The sequence below is a fragment of the Aythya ferina genome (genome assembly GCF_964211825.1).
Source record: "Aythya ferina genome assembly, chromosome: 7".
Lineage (NCBI taxonomy): Eukaryota > Metazoa > Chordata > Aves > Anseriformes > Anatidae > Aythya > Aythya ferina.
Genome location: NC_140302.1, coordinates 24,937,072 through 24,964,320, shown reverse-complemented (window position 1 = coordinate 24,964,320; position 27,249 = coordinate 24,937,072). Strand labels below are relative to the sequence as shown.

Genomic DNA, 27,249 nt, shown 5'->3' with positions numbered 1-27,249 from the left:
TTTCAATACTGTGACTTTATCAAAGGGAGATAACGAAGTTAGTTTTATTGCCAGGTGGCTGTACCATATATGTATTTTACAGGATGGATTTTGAGAAGGAAGAAAAGGAACCACTGTGGGGAATGCAAGGGACACAATTCCCTGGGGACATGAGCAAGGTGCAGCAGGAAAGCCCTAGCCCTGAAAGTATCTGCACAGTCTCTCCAAAGGCATATTAATAAAGATCAAAAGGAGAAAAACCACAATGAACTCCTTGTGCTAGGCTTTGCAAATGTATTCTTAAAAGCACTTTTCAAGATATGGTTTACTAAAAATAAACATTAGCTCAACACCATGGGAAACTGAAAGGGGTTGCAAACCCTGTTTTCCTCGCGTGCAGCCTGACCCTGTGCATGCGCACAGGAGAGAAGGAACTGTAAATAAGTGCAAATGAAAAAAGCTTTTTTTTCCATTGCCTTCTCTTGAAGGAATAAGTAATCATGCATCTCCAGGCTATAACCAACTCCCCCTATGCCTGTTATGATGATAATGGCCTTATTATATCACTGTCACCAGGTCAGCTACTGATCTTGGCATTACAAAATGACCAAGATAAACAACTTTGCTCTTCCACGAAGACCACAGCTTTGCAGGAGTTGAGGCATGCAATTATAAGAATGCAAAGGGTTAATTCTTTAAGAGGAGCATTAAAATGCTTAAAAGGGGAGCATTAAAGCCAGACAACCTGAATTTATACAGCATCTTCAGTTAAACTTCAGAGAATTAGGGACTTATCTACAAGGTGGATTTGAGCCAGCAGGTCAGATCTAGCACTCCCATCCAAGACTACAAAACTAGTCAAAGCCAAAACATAACTTATTTTCATCTGTGCTATTTTAGCAGTGATGAGATGTATCAAGAGAGTAGGTCTGCACATAGTGTAAGATTTTCCACTTAAACTGCAAACTGTGAGACAAGAGACAGGTGTGGACAGACAACATGTACATGAAAGGAAATAATACCAGCCAGGGTGGGGCTTGGAGATGTGCTATTTTTTAATTATTTTTTCTTTTAAGCAACCTCAGTGGAACCCATTGAACAACAACTCCATGGCTACAACCTGAATCCTGGATGCAAGACTTTATGAGGGCTTGCTTCAACATTATAAGTTTTAGCAAGAGTCAGGAGAGTGGCAATTTTTATGGAGATTGAAAAAGAAGGTCAAAGAGCCTAGGAGAGATAAAAGAGCTCTGTTTCAGTTCTATTAAGCCCATATTGTTTGCAATATTTTATTTAAAAAGCAAAAATAAAAATAAAAATAAAATCCTAGTGCAAAAATTTAGGTTGGCCAAAGAAGACTTAAGTACTACAGAGGAGCAGTAAATCTGTTAATTGTCTGTAGGAAAGTTACATCCAAACTAATGTCTGTGGTTGAATTTACTCAGAGAAAGATAAAGATGATGCTCCTGGGCAGAGCCTAGTGGAACCTCTCCTGGATGTGCAAAGGAAGGTGAGGAAGACCCTTGAAATGACATGCAGGAGAGGCAGGCAGGGAGGAGGCAGGACGGAGCTAGGGAGCAACCTCAGGAGCAATAACCCAGTTGACAGCACCACAAGTGCTTAGCAAAGCTATGTACCAAGAGGATGGCTCATTATGCTCTTTTTTTGTGAAGAAAATATGATATGAGAAGAGAGCTGTGAGAATACAGAAGTATTTCTATATGCATATAGGGCTGCTTAGAAGAAAACCCTTACCAGGAGAATTAATTTTTAAACTTGCCACCTTCAGTAATGCTACTGTGTAATCATTAACAATTTCTTGGCACCTAATAAGGCACTCTTTACTCAGCATCTCGCACAGTCACTTGGAACAATTCAGCCACCCCCATTACCAAGAGCTCCAGCACCATGCTGCCTTCTGTGGGTGCAGCCGCCTTTGCAGGCCCCCTTCTTGCCCTCTCCCCAAGCCCCCACAGAGCAGAAATGTGCTGAGCACATAAGACCAGCAGGCACTAAGTCAGCAGCACATGCTCCTGTTGGCTGTGTGAGGAGAAAGATGGGCTGAGCAGCCCCCTGGAAAGAAAGAAAAAGAGAAAGAAAGGAAAAGGAGAAAGGAGATGGAAAGGAGCCAGCAAGTGCAATGGTGCAAGTCCCTCCGTCAGCAGCAACCACGCTATTTCCCAGAAGCTTCACTGATTCTTGCAAGCAGGAGCAACTTGGGTGTGTTATCTAATCATTTATTCTGGGGAGGAACTATGGACTTCTGACTTCATCCTCCTTGTCTCAAAGAAAAGTAGATACACTGTTGGACATTAAATTATAAGATTACATATACTTAATAAAATAATCCCAGAGTTATCTTTGCTCCGCTGTTCCAATGTATTAATGAAGTAACTACTTGTCAAAGCTCCTTTTCCAAAAAACATTAACATCATGGTCCACCTTGGACAATCCAGTGTCATTTCCCATCTAACTTAATTCCATTTATTAATTTTCTTAGTATAGAGCAGAGCTATGCATGGAGCACTCTACACCTGTATTAACATTAGAGATCCTCCTAATTTATAATAATATAAACTAAGCCTAAGTAGATATTATACACATTTAACTAAGAATGGTGCTGCAAGATTAGGGCCACCAGCATCTCTGCCTGTCTCTCTAACTTCACAGGAGTGCACATCCTCTGATGGCAAGGACAAGTTCAGCTTCTGCTTTCATCCATGCTTTTCTATGGGACTGCCAGGAAGCAATACACTGGCTCCTTACATGCTGTCCCCAAGCAGTACGTCTGCTCACTCGTGGGCTAGACAGGCTCCAGAGCTGGTTTCCCTGTTGTTCTGGTTGAGAAAACAGCATTTTGCCCTGATGGCAGCAGCAGTGCCAGCTCCTTGGGGAGCATGTGGGCAGCTACTTGCTCAGCTTTTCCCCCAGAAAAGCTATGGGGGTCAGAAGATTTTTGTGTCCCACCTGGAGGTGGCCAGCATGCTGCTGCCCAGGGAACTGCTAAATGCAGTCTCCTGGTATAACAAGTTTCAGCCAAGGTTCTAACCCACTGACTGGTTATCTTAGATGTAGCTTCTAATGGTCCTAGACACATATCTGACCGTCACTGATATCCTGGCAGGCCCTGAGATACTGTGCAAATTCCCTGGAGTCACGTTACCCTGCAGGCATAGCCAGAAGGCACTCATCCCAACAACAAACATTGCATCGGTTTTAAACCAAAGCATCTTTCCCAGTCCAGTATTTCCACCCTAGCATAAGGTGCTTTTTCCCTATCCCTCCTGCAATGCTGGGCACAGCTGTGATGAACAGCGAAGCTGCTGCCCAGAGGTAGCTGTGCTCCGCGGCACAGCCCACAGCACAGCCATGCCTGGAGGGTTAATGACACTTCACGCTGGAAAGAAGTAGCTGCATAAAAGCAGAGCCCAACTGCAAATATTTTATGGCCATGTAGTATTTCCACGGACTACAAATCAATGTAAAAGATGTTTTCTTCAAGGGGCCTCATATAGACTGTGTTTTTAAAATGCATTCCCTCTGCTAAATATAAATCAGTAAGAGTTTTTGTTCTTCCAAAAGATTAAATAGCCTCAGTATTTTGGGATCTAATTCTGGAATACTTGTAGATGTGCCAGCATTCTCTTCCAATTTAAATAGTTTAATGGAAAGTCTATCCTGGGCACACTTTCCATGTACGGTGTAATAGCTTGGAAGCCCGAATATTGAGAGTTCACCACAAAATGAAGTGACCCGTAAAGGTTAAACTTAGATATTTCTCAGGACAAGAAAGAAGGTGGGGACAATAGAGATCAGGGAAAAAAAAAAAATAATAATAATAATAAAAAGCAAACCTGCAAACCTAAAAGTATTAGAAACAAGAAAATGGGTATGCAGAACCAAAATCCAAAATCAAGTAGAAAGTGGTGTAACCTCCCAAACAGTGCAAAGAAAATGCAAGTTGGAGAAGCTGTTGTTCTAAACTCATCTCCTTGAATTAGCTTTGAATCATACCTGTATAAAATTGAGAATGTTCCTCTGGTCTAAAGATGCTGGATTAGGCTTACAGCAGGCCTCTCACACCCCATATTTACCATACAAAGAGCTGTATTAGGTTGCTTTTCTTTAAACACTCCCTCTGTCACCAGTAAATAGACACAGGGTCTCAAGTTGGTAATGAAGAGCATCTCTGAATTATCTTCTTGTCTGGATCATCAACTGGAGGATTCTCTCCCACTGTTCTACCCCATCCCAGCGTATAAGACTATACATTAGGGATGCAGAAGGCGCTGGCCAAAACCCTCCTGCTGTTTCTGACCTCTCATGTCTTAAGCGTTCTGTTTAGCAAAGCTCCTTAATCACAGACCACTTTGCACTAAGACAAAAATCACAGACACCCTCCTACCTTACCTTGCTCTCTACAAAAATCATGGCTTTGCTGTGTGTCCCTGGAATAGAACTAGTGAACAATAAGACACTGGAATAGCACAGGCTCCCCAAAATAGGACAAAAATACAGGAATATTTCTGCAGACACAGCATTTGCAGGATGGTGGTATTATGTTGGGCATTCAAAGCTTGCATTCATAGCTGCAAGGCACAGAACAAAGGCTGCTGGAGGGATGAATGCCTCTAGAAAGAGCCTGGATAACACTTAAGACGTGGATAGCACCATTCACCTCAGAGCAAACTCTACACTTGCACTAATTGAAATATCCCCAAGGTTATAGAGATTTAAGCTTCAAATACCATCAGCTCCTCAAAGCCACAAAATGTTCAGACACCAACGGGCTAGATGAGCTTAGATCAGCAATCAGCAAAGAGCTCTTCCTCAAGAGCTCACAGGCTCAATCACATTGGGGATTCAGGATCTTAACGTACTTTCTGCCAACCCAAATACCCATCTCTGGGCACAGCAAGGGTATGCCCAGCACCAACCCGACGTGCTTCTGCCTTACAGCAGCATATGTGAGTAAAGCATAACATTTCTTTCAATCCAGAAACATTGACGACAACTTTGGACTGAAGTTGTGAAACCTCCAGTGGCTGTGTTGCCTCTTCTGTATTTTGCTGCTTGAATTTATTGCAAATGTCACGTGTGAATGCCCTCACTTTAATTTAGTATCTGGTTGGTCAGGATATATAATCCAGAGACTGTTTTTTACTTCTCTTCTTTCCCAGCTGGACAGCGTAGATTATGTTTATCATTCAGTACCACATACCATGAAGCTTTAAGCCATAATGCCATTTCTAAAGAATCTCAGGAAGCAGTTTTTCTCTCATACATGACATTTACATTTGGAGCGTGCCTTCTTTCCCAATATAAACCATCAATTTAGATCCACTTTGAGGTACCATACAGTTGGGTCATTTTGTGTTAGTCTTCTTTAAAAATGCAGCGCGCTCAGGTCATGCTTATTTCAAATTCTTCCTCCTAAAGTTCGCTGCCGTAATTTGCAGGGTCCTTTGAGAGCATGCCTGCTGGAAGCAGCTCCTTACACCCTCCGTATTTAAAACTTAACAAGCACTTCTAAAATGCTGTGATTATTTTTCCAAGCCCAAGCAGTACTTCACACTAAGTACTTCCCTTCCGCTGCTTTCAGAGCACATCTCGTTTGCTGGTGGCTGCCCACAAGCATGTGAGAAACAGCTCAGGTCCAAACCCAAGAGCCAGTGCTCCCCTTCCCATGGAGGGGACACTGCAAGGTGACAGCACAGCCAAAGGACAGTGCCCAGCTCCATGATGGAGATCTTCTACCCCTCAATGGAAACACCAGGAATTTCCTGACTGCCATCGTGTCTGTCTGAGGACAACAATGACTTGTTTTGTGACACGGAGCATTTGAATCTTTTGCAAAACCCTGCTGGTGGTGATGTTGTAATACTCAGACCATTGCTTTTTCCTTCCTGCAGTTTTGTACTGGTAGATGTGCTGTTACCCAGTACATCTTCTGTCTTCTTTGGTATGTTTTTGTTCCTCTCTGATCAACTGAAAATTCACTTTTTCAGTGCAAGAGGATTACACTGCTTATTTTGCCATTTGTTGGTACAGTCTTAAAACTATTTACATCTATGCCAGTTAACCAAATAGCAAGGATTTTCATTCAGTATAAAGTGCAAAGCAATCCTACAGGGAAGCCCTTTAAGTATATAATTACTGAGGGTCTTCTGGTTTCTTCATTCACAAATTAAAATTGCACTTGAATTTTTGTTTTTGACATGCTGTCTGGCGAATCCCAGAAGATATTGATCCCAATGGCTTTATCCCTGATTACATTTGGCAGTACGTAAACCCTTTAAGGTGTAGAGTTACTAAGAGCTAACGACTTAGCAGGTACGTGAAAATGTGACTTTACTATTTGGCCATGTTTAACAACCTCATAAATGTTTCAGGATTACAGGAACAATGTACTTCCTTGAACTCCTCCTCCACCATTTCTGTATTGAAATCCTCCCGCCTTCTCCTTCCCACCTCTCCCTCTCCATCTGCCATTCCTGTGAGAACTCACAGACCAGATGACCTTCACTTCTGCTTTACCATTCCTTCTCCAAAAGATCTTCCTCCTCCTCCTTTCTCATAAGTACTCAGCCACTTCCATCACTGACCTCAACTTACTCAGCACATTTCTGTCACACCTTTACTCTTTTTCAGCTCTTATGGTCTCTTGTCTTGTTCTCCTCTAAACATACATGCTTCACTTCTCATTTAAAAAAAAAAAAAAAAAAAAAAAAAAAAAAAAAAAACTACCCCTCTCCTAAAACAAAACAGATCCTAATGAGTAGCCAAGGCTCCTCAGCCCCAAAAAATTAGAACCAGATTTTCTTCTTTTGGTGGCACCCACTATTTATCCCATAAGGTATTTCTGCAAAGTAACTTGCAGTGGGCAGTAAGTGAGGTTATGGAGTTTGTCATCAGCAGGGGATTTTTGATACAATTCACTTCAGGTGCATTGTTATGATTAAAACACAGGAGCTCCAAGCCTGACTTCCACAGTCAAACTAAAAAACTTGCAGCCCACCCAGAAGAGCTGGAATGAGAGCACAGAAACAAAGGTGCCAGCCCAAGGCAGGACTCCGGCAGCCTCCTGCCTCACAAATAGATATTATTACCGAGAACATTTGCCCAGACCAGAAAGGTCTCCAGTAGCACTAGAAGTGCTAGCCACCACACACAATTAAAATATTATTTTTCCAGGCAAGTAATTTAAGTACTGCTGCAGCAAAAACAGAAGAAAGGGCAACATTTCTCCCTTTACACAAGAATTTGGCCATCCACTGGCGCATTCCTTCGTTAATCTGCAATTTATGTGCAGAATTATTGACTTTCCCGCTCTCATTTGGCTCTACAGAACATTGCTTGCACCAGTTTAAACACCCTCTACCAGTAATTAACCCTGTGTTTTTTTTATTTTGTTTTGTTTTCAAATCAGCATCTGAATCCAATCCTTTGAATTCAAAAATGAAACTTCAACGGCCAGCCTAGGAATAAAGTTACCGTTTATTTTAACAAAAGACAAACAGCATCCCTGGCGCTGATTACAAAGAAAAAGCATGAATACTATTCCATCATCCTTCCTACCAATTCCCATGCCAGACCCATGAAGTTATTACTTAACGCTTTGCTATAAATAACTGCTGGAGTAGTCCATACAGGAACTTGGTTTCCTTAGTGTCTGCTGCAACAGGTCACCCAGTAAATGGCCAAGGGTCTTACATTCATATTGCCTTAGGAAGAACATGCAGAGATGCTTTGTCTTTCAAAGTGATCCTACCTGCTATCCAACCCTTCTTGCTGAATATCACAAACTGAAAGAAGAGGTGGGTCTTGCCACACCCTGTTTACAGTCTGGACGTATGAAAAGAAGCCAGTAAATTGGAGTAAAAGAGCACAGAGTGTACTTTGGGGAAAAAGGAAAACAACTTTGTAATCTATCAGGATGAGTTCCCTTCAATACCCATGGCCAATGTGATTCCTCACACCAGAAGACAGCAGGGAGGTAATTCCACCCCTCTTCTGTCACCCTAACAGCAGAGGAAAGAGCTCCAGTTCTCTCTGATTTATGTAGGCAAAAGTATAATTCAGACTAGAAAATCAAGGCTTGCATATTAAAAGCCCTCACAGAGTTTCCATAAATATTAATGACTATTTTCTTATGACTTGTGCAGCACAGTCAACTTCTCAAGTTTTTTTGTAGATTTGTAGAGGAGGTTACTCCAAAATTTTTTGTGAGAAGGTGCCAAGGAAGTTCTACCACTTCTAGCTTGAAGTTGTGTTAACATCAACACATGCAAACTATGCAAAAGGCAACCTTTCAGCAATGCAATATTCAGCAATTTCATACTGCTGCGGGCTTGCTCACATGGCCACGTCTTATTCAGATGACCAGTTATCATCAACCAAAGTTGGGTACCTTACAGTAGGAGACTTGGGAGGAACATCGTGAAGATGACTGCATTTCTAAATAGCTGAAGGAAGAGAAAAGTGAGTGTTGGAAAGGCAAGCCAGCTTGGGAAAAAGGAAGGTGGTTGTTGTTTTTTTTTTTAATTTGTGTAAAAGGGCTTTTTTGCATACTGGGTTACAGGTAAGAATGGAAGGAGGAAGAAATGCAATGTCACGCAATTCAGTGCATTGTTCCTGATGTAGCCATAGTTGTGGCGTGACTGCCTTGAAGGTCTGCATGAACAAGAAACAAGCCTAGAGGACTCAAGGGGCTGTATTCTCTTGGTGGAAAGACACCTACACTATTTCAGAAGAGCAAGGAGCAATTAAGTGCAGAGGTAAATTCATTCATCCATTTTCCTTGCTCTTTGTAGCTTGAAAATTTGTGGAAAATCCTTTAAGTCCTTGTCCTGCTATGGGGCATTTTTTCTGACAACAAAGACCATTTAATTTTTTTTTCTAATATATAATTGCTCCTGATTTTGTAAGCCACAGCCTTAAATTCTGATTTAATAAGGAGCACACTGCACCCCTGACAGATATCCCTTCCTGCTAGCATGCAGAGACTTGCAGAGCTGTTGAACTGGAGTCTACAAATCTGGACTCCTGGGCCATGAAGCATTTCTCTGCTGAGTTTCTCTGCACCCAAAAGCACATCTCAACACATACTGTAAATACTGTATATAGAGTAAAACCACAATATTTGTCATCAAATTGAAGTTGCACAAATCTAAAACTGCTACCAACCTCTATTTTTTCCCCAGATTGTGCACTTCAAAATTACTTCTCTGGAGTGGAGAAGCTATTCAATGTAACTTGCCTGTATTTACACTTTATTACAGCTTCCCACACGATACTATACACCTCCTCCTGCCACAACTGAGCAGCAGAACCAGGCATGCATGTGTCACAAAAGTACTGCTTCTGGCATGCACAAAGGACCTAATGGACCTAACTTCAAGCACAGATTTCCCAAAGTGGAAAGGATTGGAAGATGGACATATAGCCAATGAAACACAAAAGATACCAGCTATCATATGCCAACTAACTTCACAAACTACTACAAGAAATTACCTGTACACTGTGTGCTGAACGCAGCTTCAGACTTATGGATGAGGCACGACCTTTGGAGTCCCCAAAGAGCAGCTTTGCTGTATGAGGGTTCAGAGAGGGAAGGTCTCTGAAACTGTGGGATAACTGATAAACGGGTAAAGAGAACTCAGGTAGACACTTTACAGATAAAGGGATAGAAACATCTTCCAGGAAATGGCTGGGGTTACCTGACCTTTGGCAAAGAGCCTTTTAAAAACTGCAGTCATCTCTTGCAGACATACTGAATGGTTTTCGCACACTTTCAAATCCATTTGGAGAACATTCAGATGATATTTCTCTGCATTTTATCCTTTCTACCATGGGAACAGATAGCCTGAAAGCTTTATCCTTTGCATGATAAATGCCAATGCACATCTGCCTAGGAAGGATACAGGAAGCTGGAATCAACGCATCTCTATACCCTATTTCAGCAGACTTGGGATTGTCCTTAACATCAGTTTATATAGGTATAAATCCACCTTAAGCAGGGCCATGGGGATCTGCAATTACAGCTTGCAGATCTTTGTGTTCACCATCTTAATTACTAAATTTAGCAGGAATTGCACCTTTTTCTGTGTCAAGTGGGAAACTCATGAGAGCCTCTAACCCCAGTCTCACAGCAGGATCAGATCTTTTGCAAGCAGGAACACCCCAGGTGTAAGATATAGTAGTGGGGAATAAAAATATGCTGCTCCAGCAGGTGGACCTGGCGAAATAAGAGGTGGTCTTTCTGCCTTCTTTCCCCAAAACAGAAGATTTCAGGAATTAATTTCTAAAATAGGACAAGATTTTCTACTGCATTCCAACGACAGTCTTACCCACTTTCCAACCTAAGCCTGACTGCTATAAGCCATGCTCAAAGTAGCAGAAGTCAAGGAGAATTAGGTCATTTTCTAGTCAATAACCATGCAAATTACAAGCCATAAAATACTGACACATGATACCTAAATACTGAATCAACTACCCTTGCTCAAGCACTGGACAGGAAGGAGCAAGATTGTCCAGAAATCTCATCACAGTCATGCCACTTGATCAAGGTCTCTTCAGGCAATTTTTCAAAGCCTCTGAGGGATCGAAAGTTGGACAGCAACTCCTACCATATTGCAGATCTTACAGTGTGAGATGGATAGCTTTACTCAGAACTGGAATACAAAAAAAAAAAAAAAAAAAAAAAAGCCATAGTGATGGTCTCTTTCCCTTTGGAGAAAAAAAAAAAAAAAAAAAAAATCTGAGGGCAGCATTGAAGTAATTTGTGATAAGCAGAAAATAAATTAAGCAATTTTCATTCCTTTTCCACGTTATATGAAATTGACAGAATCAGTAATGCCTTTGTAAAAGTAATTAGATACTTAAGACTCTCTTTTATATTTGATAATCTGATTCTGTTTGGTGTGCAAAGACAGAAGTCATTTTGATCCCAGATGTTTCAGTACAATATGGGTGTCCCTAAATTTCCATCTTCCAGGGAGACTTTTTCATTTAAATCTCAGTCTCTTTGTAAGCTGCTATTTTTAACCTTTGAAAATACCAGTTCTTAACAATCTTTATGTCTCCAGTCCTTCACCCAACAGGCCTAGAGAAAAGTAAGGTTTTATTTAAAGTACTTTTAGTTGAGTCAGTGAATATTAGATATAGACAGACCAAAGCTGAAGCTGTAGCTTCCAAAAATCTCCCTCTAAAAGCCTTTTCCCTTCTGTCTCTTACTCCACAAATGCCAAAGCCAAAAAACATTTGTCTGCCTGTCTTCTGACCAAAAGCATGATCTGTGCAGCAGAAACTGAAGTCCAGAATTTACTTCATTCCAAAACCGCATCTCCAATGCCCTTGCCTCCAAGGTGCCATTTGAATGGTTCTCTAACATTTAGCTTTTCCAAATAAGAAAAAATAAAATTATGAAGACATTCTCCTCAAGCAAAAGATGTTTACCAGAAGAAATCTTCTTTACTTTAAAGCAGCAACCAACCCACAGCGTGTACCACGTTTACACCAGAGCTGTGACAAATGCCTGTTGAGCTGCAGCACTTAAACCACTTGCATTTTAAACAGCAGTTTGTCAAGTGATGTTAATTATTTGGGAGGTCTATGCTCCTAGAAACATAAACATTTCTTTTTATACTGATCACATTTTTTTTTTTCCATGAGGTGCTTCCAGCAGAGACTGAAATTAAAATGGCTTCTTTGTGAGCCACGGTGTGGTTTATGGCTCAATTCTCCCTCTGTGCTTGCAAGCAAAGGGTAGCATCACACTGAGGCTCTGCACAGTCCCCTCCTCATCCTTACTTTGGTGTTGGCAACCTCTCAGCAGGTGGGGGAGCTCCTCCAACCCTACCCACTCTCCTCGAGGTTATGCAGTTTCCTCCTGGCTGGTAACACAGGCCTGGGATTTGCAATAGCCTGAGGATCACTTGTACTTCGCAAAGCAGGCCAAGGGCTCAGTTGCTAGGAAGCACCGCAGAGAACAGAAGAGGAACAGGCTCTTGCAAGAGGCTGAGTCAAAGCAAACCTCCAGTCCTGGCAAGGTGCAACTCAATCACAAGCACCTGCTGCTCCCCAACCACCTGCTGGTTCAACCGGTGCCGCATCCAAGGTTGCAGCCTCAGCTTGGCTTAAGCAGAGCTAAGACACTACAAGCCTCTCAGTTTCTTGAAAACCAAATTTTTAGTCCTGCCCTGGTATCTTACAGCAGGTCCTGCTTTCACTGACAAGCCTACCAGACTAAATGTTCCAATGCTGTACCCACACTGTGCCACTTGGCTGCACAGGCAAGGTGAATCACCAGGAAGATATGCAGCTGCTGTCCCTGCTTCTCAGATGGAAACCCCTTGGCTGAGAAAAGAGTTTGTTTGCTGAAGATGGCCTAGTGAAGCGCAGCCAAGAAGGCTGACTCCCAGGGCCAGGCCGGCCCATACACCCCATTGCCTATGGCTCATTCCTGAGACCAGCAGAGAAAAGGGAGCAGCAGCATGCTCTACGGATTCACAGAAACTGCTGCCTCCCAGCTGAAGTCAAAGCTGAACTCTGCTTCCCCAAACCCACACCAAGACTGACCTGTTTTGAGTGGTACACGCTGGCTACGTCAGACAGAGAAGACTTCATGCAATCGCAAGCAGCACACCAGAGCAAAACCTGCAGTGAGACTAAAAGTGGCATTTTCAGAAGCCACAGTGAACAATCTGCATGTTGGCTCTGGGCACTTTCTCTCTCGGGCCCCGTGTGCTTTGATCCAGAAAAATTTCTCTTCAAAGGTAGTCAAAGATGGGAACTTTGGATGAGATGGAACTTTGGAGCAGATGGGAATCTGCTACCTAGGCAAATTTTATAAAGAGGTCACCAAACATCTTTCTTGTTTGGCCAAGTGTTGGGTCCTTTTTTCTCCAGACTTCATCAACAAAGTCTGCTGTGAGCAACTTTAGTTCCCCAGGGGCTAAAGCAGTGTGCCCGTGTGGGTCCCCACACCTAGAGCAGCCTCTGGGCAGGACTGCTGTGTGAGGTACACCATAAGGTGGGACAACTCAGACCCAAGGGACTCTGTGGTACTTGACCCCTGATGCATCCCCTCCGTATTAGCATTCATTTACTATACCAGTGTAGGCAGAAAAGGCTGTAAACCAAACCATCAAAGAGGAACTGATTTTAATAGCAAGGGGCCTTGGTTTATCTCTAAGGCTTCTATTAATAGAGATTTTTATCTTGAGGAAAAGGACAAGAACTCCAGATTTCTGCCAACATGGGCTGTTGCAAGGGAGGCAAGCAGGAGTATACAATTTACATTCTATATCATGTTCATTAATGTATATAGCTTTTATTATGTCCCCTTTTTACTACTATCCCTTTTTCTTTAAAATAACATTGCTATCAGCCTTTACAAGGGGAAAATGCATTCATGCATCTGATCAATTATTGTGGCTCTCTCAGCCCCCCACTTTCGCTGTGCTGTCAGACCCACCATAAGTCTCAGATAAACCAAAGGACTCATCTGCCCAGCCCCATCAACTGCAGTCATCTTGAATGTTATTTTTAATGCCAATGAAGTACAGCATCCCTTCAAGAGAAAATCAAGGACAGAGTCAAGGAACAGAAATACCACTGAGACCAACTTGACAAGAGCTATGGAGTAGAAGGCTCTGACTCATCTCAGACCAGCTTCACTCAGATAAATACATCATCAAAGCAAAATGCTGTGATTTAGAGGGGGTATGGATGGGAAAGGAAAAGAAAAAAAAAAAAAAAAAAAGCAGACAGCAGCAACACTAATAGGGATCAGCCCTACAGCAAGATACCGTCATACAGAGGGCTGCAGCATATGCTCTGATCATGGGCACATGGACCACAAGGCTTGCAGCTGGCAGGCATGCTCCTCGTTTAGCCTCTGGGAGACAAGATCTCTCCTGACCTCCACCTCCACTCTCTGCTGTGCCTTCAGTAATCCCTGCTGATTCTCTAGGGCAATCCATCAGGATCAATTCTTTGCTTTCCCTTCACTTTTCAAGAAGCTTCCATTCCTCAATGATTAATCTTTTTTAGACTGATCTCAATTCTATCCTCAGCATGTATGGACATCATTAATATAACTTTTTTTTTTATTTAAAAAAAAATCTATCAATTTTGAGATTATATGACTAGAGACCACCTCTTCTTAATTCCTTCTTGATGTCAACAATGGTAATTGTGTTTGTTTCACAGATTTATTTTATACCATTAACAGTACGAATCGCCTGGCACTGGGAGTACTTGTTTTGATTAGGCATGCAGATGATTCCCTGGGACTTGTCAGGGGATCTGACAAACCTTCCTGAAGAGACACCTGCTACCTCTAGATTAATTGAATGATAGCTAAATATATCATCCATAATTCTCAACAAAAGAGAAATTAAGTGAGGAACAGGTGAAAACAGATCAGAGGTAAGAACGGTTCTCTGCAGGGAGGGAGAGGGCCTGTCAAAGAGGGGACAAATAAGACAACCAAATCTGAAAAATAACACAAAACATGTAGTCCGTAGGTCCTACCACAGCAGAGCATCAAGAGGACATGGAGAAATGAACAGGGAAAATGCCAGGAAAGCAAAGGACAAAATTAGAACGGGGATGCTCTTTGCTCTCGTCACTTATACCAAGACCCCTACGGTCAAATATAGCCACAACTAATGAAAAACTCATTTGCCTTTCACAACAAATAGCACTGTTTTGAAGCTTAAGTGTGGTTGCCCATAAAATCTCTCTATATGGAAGTACTCCACACTTCATTTTCAAAAGCATTGTCAGCAGTCAATACTATCAGCCACCTAAGGACACTCGAAGGTGACCTGCAGGTCAGAGGCACAAACTGAAATAATCTCTGGGAGCCCCACTTTTAGCAAATGCCAGCACTGCTTTGGCACCCTGCCCAGGGTCTTCTGCACCAGTTAATCCAACCCTGAGCAGGATTAACTTCTCATACGCGCACACACACACACACACTTGCTTTCAGAGCTATATAGCAATCTTGCTGAAAGCAGGGCGAGTTTAGTAAGGAGCCTCTTCTCCTCAGTCCCGTTTTGGTTATCAACGAGTGACTGCATGCAGATTTTAGCAAATGTTAATCCACTAGTGAGGGGAACCAGTTTTCAATCATTCCATCACATCTGGGAGCTTGATAAAATGCCCCCAAAATCCAGACAGTAATTTAAAGATAAGAATACAAAGTAACATTGGTATGCAAAGAAATCTCACTAAATTGGTGTTGTCAGGTCTTCATTTTTCATTCATTTCTTATTTCTTCTGGGACATTTGCAGTTTTAATTAGGTGAAAGCAGCTGGCAATTATTAAACTTGAAGGTGTGTACAATAGTATGCACTGGGGTACAATTCTGTTTAATGATATTAACTGCATGGGTGAAATGTGGTATTGGGAAAGGTTGTTGCTGTATAGGCACTGAACAGAGTGGGAAACAAAGTATGGGGCTGGTTCCAGCACTTGCCTATGGATATACCATTCACTACACTACAAGGAATTAAGAAAAAAGCTAAAAATAGAGCTCTATTGTGCACAGAAAGAATAAATGAAGTTACATACAGTAGCTATTTTGTATTAGGGAAACAGCCTCCACCCTCTGCCATTCCCTAAAGCCCTACAGCAGCTGCTTCCAGCAAACCCCAAATATCCCAAAACTCCTATTGAGGCGAGCAAGCGATACCCATGGATTGTTCTTCATGGGAAGAAAATGCAGGTGAAGGACAATACCAGTGCTTCACACCTATTTTGCACAGGAATGAACGAACAGCCAGGTGCAGGAAGGACCATGGCAAATAAGATCCCAGTGAAATTTCCCAGTGGGGAATGAGTCCAGATAGTTACCCAAATGTCCTTATCACCATGCAGTGCGGATGGAGTGCTGTTACACCACAGCTCCCACTTCCTTCTCCTGCGTGAAAAATACAGCACACAGCTGTGGCTCTATTGCATGCTAACTAGCACCTATACACTGAAAAAGGTGAGGGGAAAATTTGGCCATACGTAATACTTACACCTGTATATGCATCAGACAGAGACACACGAGCCATTACTTGTATTGCATCCACAAGTTACAGAGCATCATCCGCTTAAGAAGCTTAAAAACTTACCTGTTCAAGCCAAAAATTACATCTGTCAGTCACTGCTCCTTCCCAGGCAAAAAGCTGATGAGTTCTCACCAGAGACTTCATTGTAATTATGCTGATGCCATATAATTACAGTTTGGGAAATGCGACAAGATACTTTTTTTCCCTGCCCCGTGTAAAAATTATTCCACTGCAAAACACTGATGAATGCATGTGACATCTGAGTAATTAAAACAAAAATAAAACAAAGCCCTGCAATGAGGGACTTATTAGTGACAATGTCTTGTAGGAAGGGAGGTTATTGAGCAAATGTGCATGCATGCACAGACACACATCCTCGGCACATGAATTAATCCACTGTGTACCCTCTAGCTTGTCAAAAGCCTTCTGAAGGGATGCGTACGTGTTAATCGCTAACCCCTGCACGTATACACACACTGAATTCCTCTCCCAGTACAGTGCAGCAGCTTCCTTGGCTAAAGCGCAACTTTTTGTCAGTTTGGTTCTGAGTGAATGAGGAGGAAAAAAATAAAAAGCTCAGAGCATTTTTCCCAGACAAGATCTCCTGGATCTGGCCCCCTAAAATTAAGAATTGGGTCTTCAGGAAATAGCATCTCACTCATAAGGAGGAATTAAAAGCTGACACAGCAGGTAACGGTTGAATCAAACGGATAACAAGAACATACTTATGAGTTATGCATCTATTGGAGATGCTTTATGCATGATTAGTTAGCAAGTACTGTTTAACATAAATATTTAGTTAAGTCTGCCTATGCTGTAGGAACACTATAGCACACAGTCATTCTTGAAGAAACTAGCCTCAGATGAACCACGAGCAATCATATTAACATTTCCTGTTTAAAATATTGCTAAAGTAAACACCACATGTATAGATGTTCTTTTTAACATACCCTGTAAACATCCTGTCCATCAAGACTGTGTTACCACTCAACTTCCTATTCTGACTTTTTGCATGGAGAGCACTGGAAATCCCCCCAGGGACTTCTGCACACAGGTTAGGAAGGGGCAGGAGGAGCAGGCACCATCACGGTGCCAGTGAGAACATGGGCACGCAGACAGAAATTGCATGAGGATGCTTGAGCGATGCACATCATTTCACAGAGAAGGAGGAGTGGCAGTTCCCAACACTTGAAGCCATTGGTTGTCCCTTTTCAAAACTAACGGTGCTGCCTTTCAAGCACGCTGGGGTTGGTTTGTTCATGAGAAATGGAGTCAGAGGCAGGTTTCTCCTGGGAAAGCAGCTACTGCTGCTTCACTGCCCCTTGGTTAATTGGTTAAAGCTCATTTCCAGCCTCGTCCCATGTTGAAAACTTCCTTTGGGTGTGACTCAGGACATGTTCAGTGCCCAGCTCTTATCAGGACACAGTAGCAGGGCTCTCCTCTGTTGCCACTGTACCTGCGGGAGAGCAGCTCTTCCACCCAAAGCCCCCTGCAGCCAGGCAGGAGCTGCCTGCCCACACAAGTGTGCATGTACTCCCCAGGCAGCTCAGACAGGACCACTCACAAAAGCCCCTGACAGAAGAGCAAATCCCAGGATATCCAGCATCACCTGCCACTGACCGCACGTCACACAGGTTTTAAACATCACCAGCCTGCTTTGGTGCTTTTTGAGAGGATGCCACCCTCACCAGCCAATATCTCAGTTCACTTTTCCATCCCCACCATAGTCAGGGTGGGCAGCCCCAGCGCAGGCATGGACCCTGTGCTCCAGCCCAGGCATGCTACTCAGGAGCTGGCAGCTGCCCTACCAGTGGCAGAGCCCCACACAGCCCAGCAGCAAGGTTTCGCCCTGCCCAAGCTTATTTACAGCAAGGTTGAGTTACTGAGGTGCTTGTGAAAATCCCAACCCATCCTTGCAACACAGAGAGGTCACCAGAAATACCTGGAAGAGGTGAATTTGGACTTTACCTCTGGTTTCTAAAAACAAGGGGTGTTAACCCCAAGGGCTGTCAATACAGCTCCCTTTTGGTATTGTTACATTCAGTTTCAATTATCTTTCAGAGAAATGGATAAGGTCTTTATTCTCTTTCCCAGCTATTTTGGGACACATCTGAAATAGAAATATTCAACAGAAATAAGGAACTGGAGGAACAGTAGCCACAGACAAACCACAAGTCCAGATGCAATCTATTTTCATCAAATGTGATTTGCTGCATGACTTTTTATTATTATTTTAAAATACACTATGCATCCATTTTTTAAAAGCATCATTGTGCTTGACACCACAGTGTCTCACCTCTGATTGTAACAGCCTGTAGCCCCTCTGTGTGGAGAGGAAAATTTGACAGAGTTGATTACCCATGTCTCCTCATCACTTTCCATCTCCCAACAAAATAAAAGAGAACCACACTCGCTGGAGTAGCATCGCTGAAAGGCAGAAGTTGCAGGATTAGCGTGCAGTGGGCTGCTGGCTGCAGACAGGAGAAAGCCCCAGCAGGAATACCAGGTCCCTGGCACGCACAGGGAACACATATAGCTATTATTCTTTCCCAGACAGGTTTTTCATTCTCATTCAAATAATGTTTCAAAGGGGAAAAGGAACCTATAAAGACAACAGCCAAAGATGTGCTTTTTTTTTTTTTTTCCTTAAATGTTGACCCAACAGTGCTCTTATTCTGCATGTAACGCTTGTGTTGTGACATTACAGGAGAAGTAAGAAGGTCAGACTACAGATGAAATTTCAGGACACGGATGATGAACAAATTAAAATCTCTATAAGGATGTGCTTGCTAAATACCATTAGGGAAAAGTCATCTGCCTCCTAACTATGTCCATTTGCTCCTTAAACTGCAGAGTTTGGACTTGCTGGAAAATACAACAAGAACTAGGACCATAATATGAATAGTCACAGCCTCAGTATACACCTCCTGAACCTCTTTTCAAAGAAAGCACGTGAGATAGTCCAAGCTTACATGATGCTTCTGTTTCCTATCTGTGTTTACTATAGCAATAAGGAAGTTTGCCTGAAAACACATCCAAACTGCACGGAACACGCAGCACATCTTTAAGCGGAACATTGCAGCGCGATCAGCACGTTCAACCAGCACAACATTCCCACCGACACGCTTAGGGCATGAGATTTGTGCAGACACAGAGGCGGCTAGCATCACACACTGCCTGGAGATCCCAATTTTGCTGCAACACCGGCCTGGGCAGGATACTCAGGTCCTTTTGCAGCCCTCCCGCACATCGCTTTGCATTACCCAGCTGACAGCAAGCGGTGCTTGATAACCTCAGCTTAGCCCAAAAGCAGCCAGCTCAGCCCCGCGTCCATCCCAAACCCTACCGGCGTGACACCAGAGAGCGGAGAACCCGCTGCTAGGATGCAGCCACGGATGGAGAGGAGAAACGAGGTGACAGCTCCACCAGCCTCCCCCCGCCAGATGCGGCCACCCCACGCCCCCACTCCCCACCCGTGCCGCGACCCCTCGCCCTCCACCCTTGCCCCCCACCCGGCCATTTCGAGCTCCTGTCCCCCCTATCCCTTACCGTGCGGCGCCCCGCGGGTCACCTGGCCCCCCATATGGCCTCAGACAGCAGCGGGGCAGGGGCTCATTGCACCCCCCCCCCAGCTCTGCTCCGCCAGCCCCCGGCCCGCCCGGCAGCCGCCTGCCCCTCGCCGCTTGCCTCCACCCGCTGCCGGCCCTAGGAGCCAGGAGCTGTCCTTTCTATTTACATAAGGAGGAGGAGACTTCGCGTCTTCCTGAAATAGCTGCCGACGCCGGGGAGATCGGGTGCGGCCCCCCCACCGCCCACGGCCCCCAGCATCCCCCCTCCGGGGCTCTCAGCATCCCATGGGGGCTCTCAGCATCCCCCGGCCGGGGGCTCTCAGCATCCCATGGGGGCTTCCAGCATCCCACGGGGGCTCTTCGCATCCCCGCCGGGGGGCTCTCAGCATCCCACAGGGGCTCTTCAGCACCCCCCTGCCCTGCTCCAGCCCCCTTTTCACCCAGCCGAGGGGGGGAAGAAGGTGCGGGGCCGGCAGCCGCCGCGGTACCCGGCTCCCAGGCAACGCGCAGAACAAAGCCCGAGGCGCTGCCAACTTCGCTCACGACGTTAAGGACTTCATTTAGAAACATCAAACGGCTCCGGCCATTTGAAACTTGCTTTGGTATCCTAGGGAGGAAAGTGGAATGGCAAAAAAAAAAAAAAATAATAATAATCAAAAATCAAAATAAAAAAAAAAATAATAAGAGGAAAAGAATTATTACCAGACATCACTGCACCAGAGTCTTCAAACGGCCTCTGCTGGTTAATTATTAGTTATTTAAAAGCAAAGAAGAAGTGCTTGAAATGCAGACGGGTACGCCACGGACTGTAATAATAAAAACATCACCCCCCGTCAACTCTTTTGTGCGAGGCTTGCATGCTCCGTCCAGATACAGTGCTTCCTGCTCTCCAGCCCATTGCCTCTGCTGCCGGATAAGGGCCAGCAGCACTAAAAGCAGGGGGATGCCGAGGGTGGTCGGGGAGGTGCACGGGGAACCGCAGCCAGGCTTGGCCCCTCGCTTGCTCCCTTTACGCCACGGTTCATGCAGGAGCCAGCTCCCTCCTGTCCGTCTCCAGCACCACATGCCCCTGCCCGCACGCATCTCTCTGCATCAGTCCTGTCCACGAGCCTAAGGGTAAATTAACACAGCAGGCATCGTGCTGCCACAGCCGGCCATGGTGTGTCCAAGCTGGCTTGTTGAAAATCTAGTTCATGCATCTTTATGGCATGCCGCAGTCGCTCTTTGCTCTGCAAAGGAGTGAGACCCAAAGTTATGCAGCCACAAGCACAGCTCTGCCTCCCAACTCTTACCATGGTGCTGGGCAAATCCTGCCATCCCACTGCCTCGACTCTCCCACCGGGAAACTGGGAAATAAGATTGCTCTCACCCGTGTTGTAAGGTTATTGCTTAGGATGGCTGGGTGCTGAGGGACTCAGCACTTCTGAAAAGAGGAGGGGGAAAAAAAAAGCAATGCAGAAAAGCTCAAGCCAAAGAAGCACAGTCAGGGTGTTTGCACTAACACTGCGTGCGTGAGGAAGGCTGTGCCCAGCGTTTCAAACCTGCCAGAGGAGCATCTCCAAGCCCCCGAGCAGCAGCCAGCACCACCGCCAGCACCCAGCTCCCTCCTGCCCCGCCGAGGAGACTCACGCCGGGACCCCAGAGCCAAGCAGCAGCTTTCCCCAGGATGAGCGGCGCACAGGCAGCGCTCAGCTCCTCCCTGCCCAAACTCACACTCTGCAGAGCTTACGGCAGCTTCTTGGCAGAAGACTTTTTTTCCTTTTAATTCCTCCCCTCCCGGACGATGCTGCATTTACAGCAGCAGCAAGAGCACCGCATCGCGGCCCGCGCACCCCGAGCAATGCAGGGCATCTCTCACATCGCACCAACCCAGGGCACCCTGCTCTGCTCCCACACCACCAGGGACCTGCAGCCACCACAAGGACATCACTGGTTTTGTCCCCTGGCGGGCAGCCCACCCGCTCGCCCTGACAGCAAAGGGACCTCTGGGTGTTGACACCACAACCAAGGCATTTCACCCCAAGGAGTGAAGATTTACTCCAATAGCCAGCCCCAATTTTTCTCTCTTGCTCTCTCAGCTCTGCTTTCCATCCTTACCTTAATCTTCCTGCAGCTCTGTGAATAATTGACTTTTTGGTTCACTGCCTCAACCAAGAGATTGCTAGAAAAAAAAATATCATTTCGTGTTGGCCCAAAACTGAATGCTTTGTATGTCTTGCTGAACAAAATGTTTCTTTAACTCAAAACGAAGCATTTAATTTTGGAGTTATTTTTACCTCATTTTTTTCAAGTTACGGTCATTGAATCCAGCTCTGAAATGATGTCTTGAAGAAAACATTAAGCACTTTGTTCTGAGTATACCAAAAGGAAAAGTTTGAACTGTTATCTTTTCAGATTATTTTACTGTTTGCGAGTTATTGGCTTTGTTTGTTTGTCTGAGGGGGAGGGCCAGGAGGGCAAGAAGCCAGGATGAGTCATCCAGTTTGGCAGAAAATTGTAAACGGTTTCAGTTGATTGAAAAATTGCCTTTTTTATTTTATTTTTTATTTTTTTGAAAAAACAGTACCCCTTTTCCCCAACTTCCCCCAGTGCTGTGGAACAGCTCCTGTGAGATGCAGCCCCCAGAGCCACAGCAGTGCAAGTCTGCCCCGTTCTAGCTCCTCCAGGATTACTTGCTGTATGGCAAAGCTTTCCCACATAGCCACATCACACTGGAACTTATCTTTGATTCAGGCTTATCAGCTCCAAATCCCTTTCAGATCTTGCCCTTTCCCAAATTTCTCTTCTGTCCTTCAGGCTTCTGTTTTTTCTCTGGACAAAGAAAACCTATCTACAACCCCGTTCCCAATTACAATTCTCCATGCCGATACCCTCTAGGTCCCCTTGGGTTATTTCTCTGCCCTTGCCAATCCCTGCAAGGCCTCCCATTGTGGCATGAAGTATATATAAAAAAAAAATAATCAATATCTCCATTTGTGCTCCCTTCTAAATTATTGACAAAGGTATTAAGGCTGAACCCAACATAAACCCAGCCCCTAAATCCATTCCCGTTCATGAACTGCATCCAGCAAACTGGGGCCAAACAGCACTGCTGCTATCCAAGCAGGGATCTGCTACAGGAGCACTTTGAGGCAGCATCCAAACTTGCTAAATATATTTATTAACCAGAAGATCAGAATGCTGAGGCTGCAGATGACTTCTGTAGACAGATACGCAGTCATCAGTCCCCCTTGTTAGACTAAAACCTTGGATTTTTCTGAGCCAGCCTTGAGCAAGAAAATAGGGCACCTCTCCCACAGCCCCAGGAAAAATACCCAGCCCCGGGCAGCAGCTTTGGGTAGGAAAGGCAAGGGGTGATGAGCAGCTGCTTTGCTTCCCTGTGTCCTGGTCAGCAAGGCAGGAGCAGGCTGGCAGTCAGCAAGGAGGACACCAGGGACCCACCAAGGTCTGGGAAAGGACATCTCAAAATAGCTGTGGTGTCTGATGACCTTTTGTTGTGTGGACCAAAACCACCTCACTCTTCCTTTGTGCTCGCTGCATCGCTCAGCCTGCCCCTCTCCTGATGGGGGTTTTGCGCCCACTTTAATGGTGATGGCACCAAGATTTCTCCAAGAAATGGCCCAAAGAGTTTCCCTGAAAATCAGTAAGGAGGAAAGATGGAGGAAAGCAGGCAACTGTGGAAATCAGTCTGATATTTGCCAGGGACAAGGAACCTTCTCTTAATGACTTCAGTGTTTGAGAAGTTAACAACAGTTTCTCTATTACCACTTGCACTCGGTGTTATGGTAACAAACTGGTTGACTAAAAGTTGTCCTTTTTCACTCAGTACAGTAGCTCTCTGCAACCACCTGGAGATGATGTAGGAAGATAAGACTTTAGGGTTCAGAAGAATGTTCTCAGGTCTTTTTTCTAGCATAAGCTCCTGACTGCTGTTACAGCAGGGACTTCACCTGTACAGAAAGCAGACTTCATTTGGGAACCTCTGACACTGTAACTCCAGAGGAAAAACTATGTTCTCAGCAGGAAAGCATCCAAGAGAAAGTGTCTCATCAGCATGTGCTAGCACACAAAAAACAGTGACCAGCGCTGGGAAATCTTACATTCTAAGCCTCCTCTTAACATGAATTTATTGCCCATAGTGGAGAGGGCTTAGACCAAAGATGCATCTCTGCTTTCCTTTCTTTATCTGTAATGCAAAATACATAGATCCTGACCTAGCAAAAGATTTTCTGACTAGATGATGCTTATTTGAAAACATGATGAGTTGTGTAATTAAGTATTACCCTGGATTAAAGTCTAATCTCAATATTTATGTCACATGAAATTCAAAACCCAGGTCAAAATTCTCAAAACTGAAACCAGGATTGACACCTGCAACCTACGGCACAGTGACCATTAACCCAGGCACTCGGTTACCCCGGGACAATTCACTGCAGGCACAGCAGGATGGAGGATTTAGGGACGGGGAAGTCTTTAGGCTGAGCATTCACCTCACACTTGCACTCAGCGTAAAAGAGACATCAACGCCATTTGCTTTGGTGACAGGAACCACACAGGCACAGCGGTAAAGGCTGCTGCTCGGTAGGGCGATGAAGACATCAGTGAGGTATTTGAATGGATGTCCACAATGTGGGTTGGTTCAATGAAAGAGACACGGTGGCAGGAGAGCCCAGCCAACCCCTGCCTGCTCGGCATTTTCTCATAATCCCTGTGCCACCATCTGCAGGAGTGGTAGAAGGGAAAATTACTAGAAAGAGGCATGAGGCTGAGCGGGGAAAAGGATTTCCAAGGCAAGGAATTGAGCAAACCCCAGGCTGGGTTGTGTAGTATCTCACCATCATGCAAATGCTCAAAAAGCCCCACTGGATGCAGCCTTTATCTTCAAAGCCAAAAGCATCTCCTTCCTCACATATTTTTGCACTTTCAAGAGATAATGTAGGTTAGAAATCTGCACAGAATATTGTAAGGTAGCAAAGTTTGGAAATGATAAAAATGATAAAATTAATGTAAGATGCACCTTGCATTAAAGCATTGCACTGGGCTCAACGGCACTTCTGAAAAGCAACTTTTAGATAATACAGAAAAGCTGTGCACACTCTGGGGCAATATCATCTGGAATTTGCCAGAAGTCTATCCCCTGAGGGAAAACATGCTGTACATGACACCTACTGCATTTTTGAACACTTCTAGTCCTCACATCTATTTATAAACCAAATTAATAAAATAGTCTCTCTCTCTCATTGCAGATTAGCTCTTCATCCACAACACTTCTTCAAAAAGAGTTTTAGACCTATCTAGGTGTAATGAAATATGAAGATAAAAGCAATCACCTCACCAGAAGAAACATATTAATCTAAAAAAGACACAAAGAAAGATTGGTCTATACCTTTCACGCTAATGATGCAGGCTTTTGCTTTGAAAGAAAGTGTATGAAACTTCAGTTTCCTTTCTAGGTCTACCATCAAGCAAAGATTTTTCTTAATTCCCCCTTGAACATCTTCATTTTGACTCCACCCATAGACACAGCATAATGGCAGCAAAGCAGTACTGAGAAATCGTATTTCAGTCCCAGTCCTATGTCTATCAAATGTTTGGAAACTTAGAACAACAATGTTCCATATGATATGGCACTGCAATAAGCTTTTAGCAACAAAAGGAGAGCACTGTTTCACACAAATCTACAGAGAATACTTGTGCACTACACATACATTTACATCACATAAAGTAGCTCATTCGCACTTTATCACAGGCAATATTGAAACTCTACACTGAAGAACGGAATTACCTGCAGAAGTCATAGCATTTTTATGGTGCATGTTGAGCAAACACACCATTTGTTTTCACAACATTCCTGGAAGAAGTGCTGCCTCTTCCTGAGCTAGAGAAGTGTATTCTGATTTTTGAGGGGGAAAAAAAAGGCACACGGGGATCTGTGAGCAACAGGTTAGTTTGCCCTGACCACCTTAATTCCATGCCCTCTGCTTGGTGCTCTAGAAAGTGCACAGGCAGGAGCTCTGTGAAGCAAACAGCTCCAAGAGGCAAGTAAGGTAACCAGAAAGCACTGGCACCAGGGTGAAAGTGAAGGTTAGACAGACTGCTTCCATCGGGCACATGCTCACTTTAGAGAGCTTGACTTTGTAACCTTGATAATGTTCCCTTGGCGTCAAAGTGTAATTTCCAAGATTTTTCTTAGCAAATGAATACATGTTGCAGGATAGGACAACCTCAGTGCTTTATGCCCCACCCTTTCTGAAAAATGCCTCTCACACACGCAGATGTTTGTGACCAAACCAAAGCACTGTATGTTTGTGATGTAAATATTAACCCAGCAGAGAAACACCTTTTTATTACCTGAACTCCCTACCCTGCTAAAAGTCCTTCGGAGAGGACAGGAAAGCACAGTGGAGTTCAAAACAAACTCTGGGATGACCAGAGAGGTGAGATGCCACATCTCCATGAGACCATGTCCCCACCAAGCACCCCCAGCACTAAGCTTCAGGCTGGGCTCACAGTGGAAGGTCCCAGATCCTCTCCCAGGACTGGATCCCATCTCACCAAAATCTCCCTGCCCCCTGCTGCAGGGCTGTCCTGTACAAAGTAGGATTTATTTGGATTTATTTTTGAACTTTGCCCTTACAGGGCTGCTTTTGCGAGTTCTTTTGCATTAGACTTTGAGGAGCCAAAGGAGATGAAGGTTAAATACTTTAAGGGCAAATTGAACAGCAAGGGTGAGTTTTTCAGCCCAAGCAAGATGAATCTTGTGGGTGTAAAAATGAAACAAGCCACGTAATGCCTTACATGCACATTGCCCCTTCCCTCTGTTCATCTCCTGCTTATCTCTTCTCTGGTCTCTTCTCCCTCACCTGATGCCACTGACCTACACCCCTCCAACCCATTCTCATCGTGGCTTTTCAAGTTGTATTTGAAGTTTATCCTTCCTCCATTATTGTACTTTTTTCATTTAAATAATAGGAGAAAGGAGTTAAATCATGTTTTGCACATAATTCAATCTCTCAAAAGCACCACAAATGACCATAAGCCAGATGCAGTGGGTAGCTACTATTGGAATTTAAGAAAAAAAAAAAAAAAAAGAGTGTTGGTTCTTCATCTCAGGAAAAAAGGATTCTATCAGGACGAAATCAGAGCTTTTCTTTTATCAAATGACATTTCTTTAGGGCCTAATTCAAAGCACACAGCAGATAAACAGAAATTGTAAGTACACTACTGAGTAGAGCAATGGTCATGTTCCCCTCCAGCCACTCCATCCAACATCCCCATTTCCACCAGTAGGACGCAAGATTCATGAAATTACCAAACGCAGAAAAACATCTGTATGCTTCAGATCTAAAACATGCTAATATATTCATCACTACAGCATCTAGACTGAGTGTCTCTGACCTACCACAGCTTCTTCTGATCTGCTGCAAACTTTTGCAAACCAAAACAACTCTGACTGCCATTACTTTCTCTCCCTCCCATGCACTATGCCTTCAGTCCAAAGGTCTTTTTCACTTCTTCCCTCCCTCCCTCCCCCATTCTTTGCCTCAGCATCCTCGTCTGTGCCGCCCACACACTTGGAGAGCAGAGAGCAGACCAATCTGGCAGGCTCAAATAACAAAAAAAAAAAAAAAAA

At 44.2% G+C, this 27,249-nt stretch overlaps 1 protein-coding gene across 8 annotated transcripts in view; it reads right to left on the bottom strand.

Annotated features, from left to right (window-relative positions):
- Positions 1-27,249, bottom strand: part of NEURL1 (neuralized E3 ubiquitin protein ligase 1) — a 150,158-nt gene that overhangs the window by 65,624 nt on the left and 57,285 nt on the right. The window contains exon 1 of one of the 8 annotated variants that reach the window (XM_084525916.1): positions 21,714-21,762. The exons of 3 other annotated variants lie outside the window; for them this stretch is intronic. Coding sequence is in view for 4 of the 5 variants with exons in the window: in XM_084525910.1 (XP_084382036.1) it covers positions 21,330-21,408 (79 nt within the window). In the remaining variant the exon portion in view is untranslated. Of the gene's footprint in view, positions 1-19,596; positions 19,702-20,318; positions 20,437-20,908; positions 20,947-21,329; positions 21,449-21,713; positions 21,763-27,249 lie in introns of those variants that run through there. 4 more of the 8 variants (XM_084525910.1, XM_084525912.1, XM_084525914.1 and 1 more) reach the window with 4 other exon arrangements.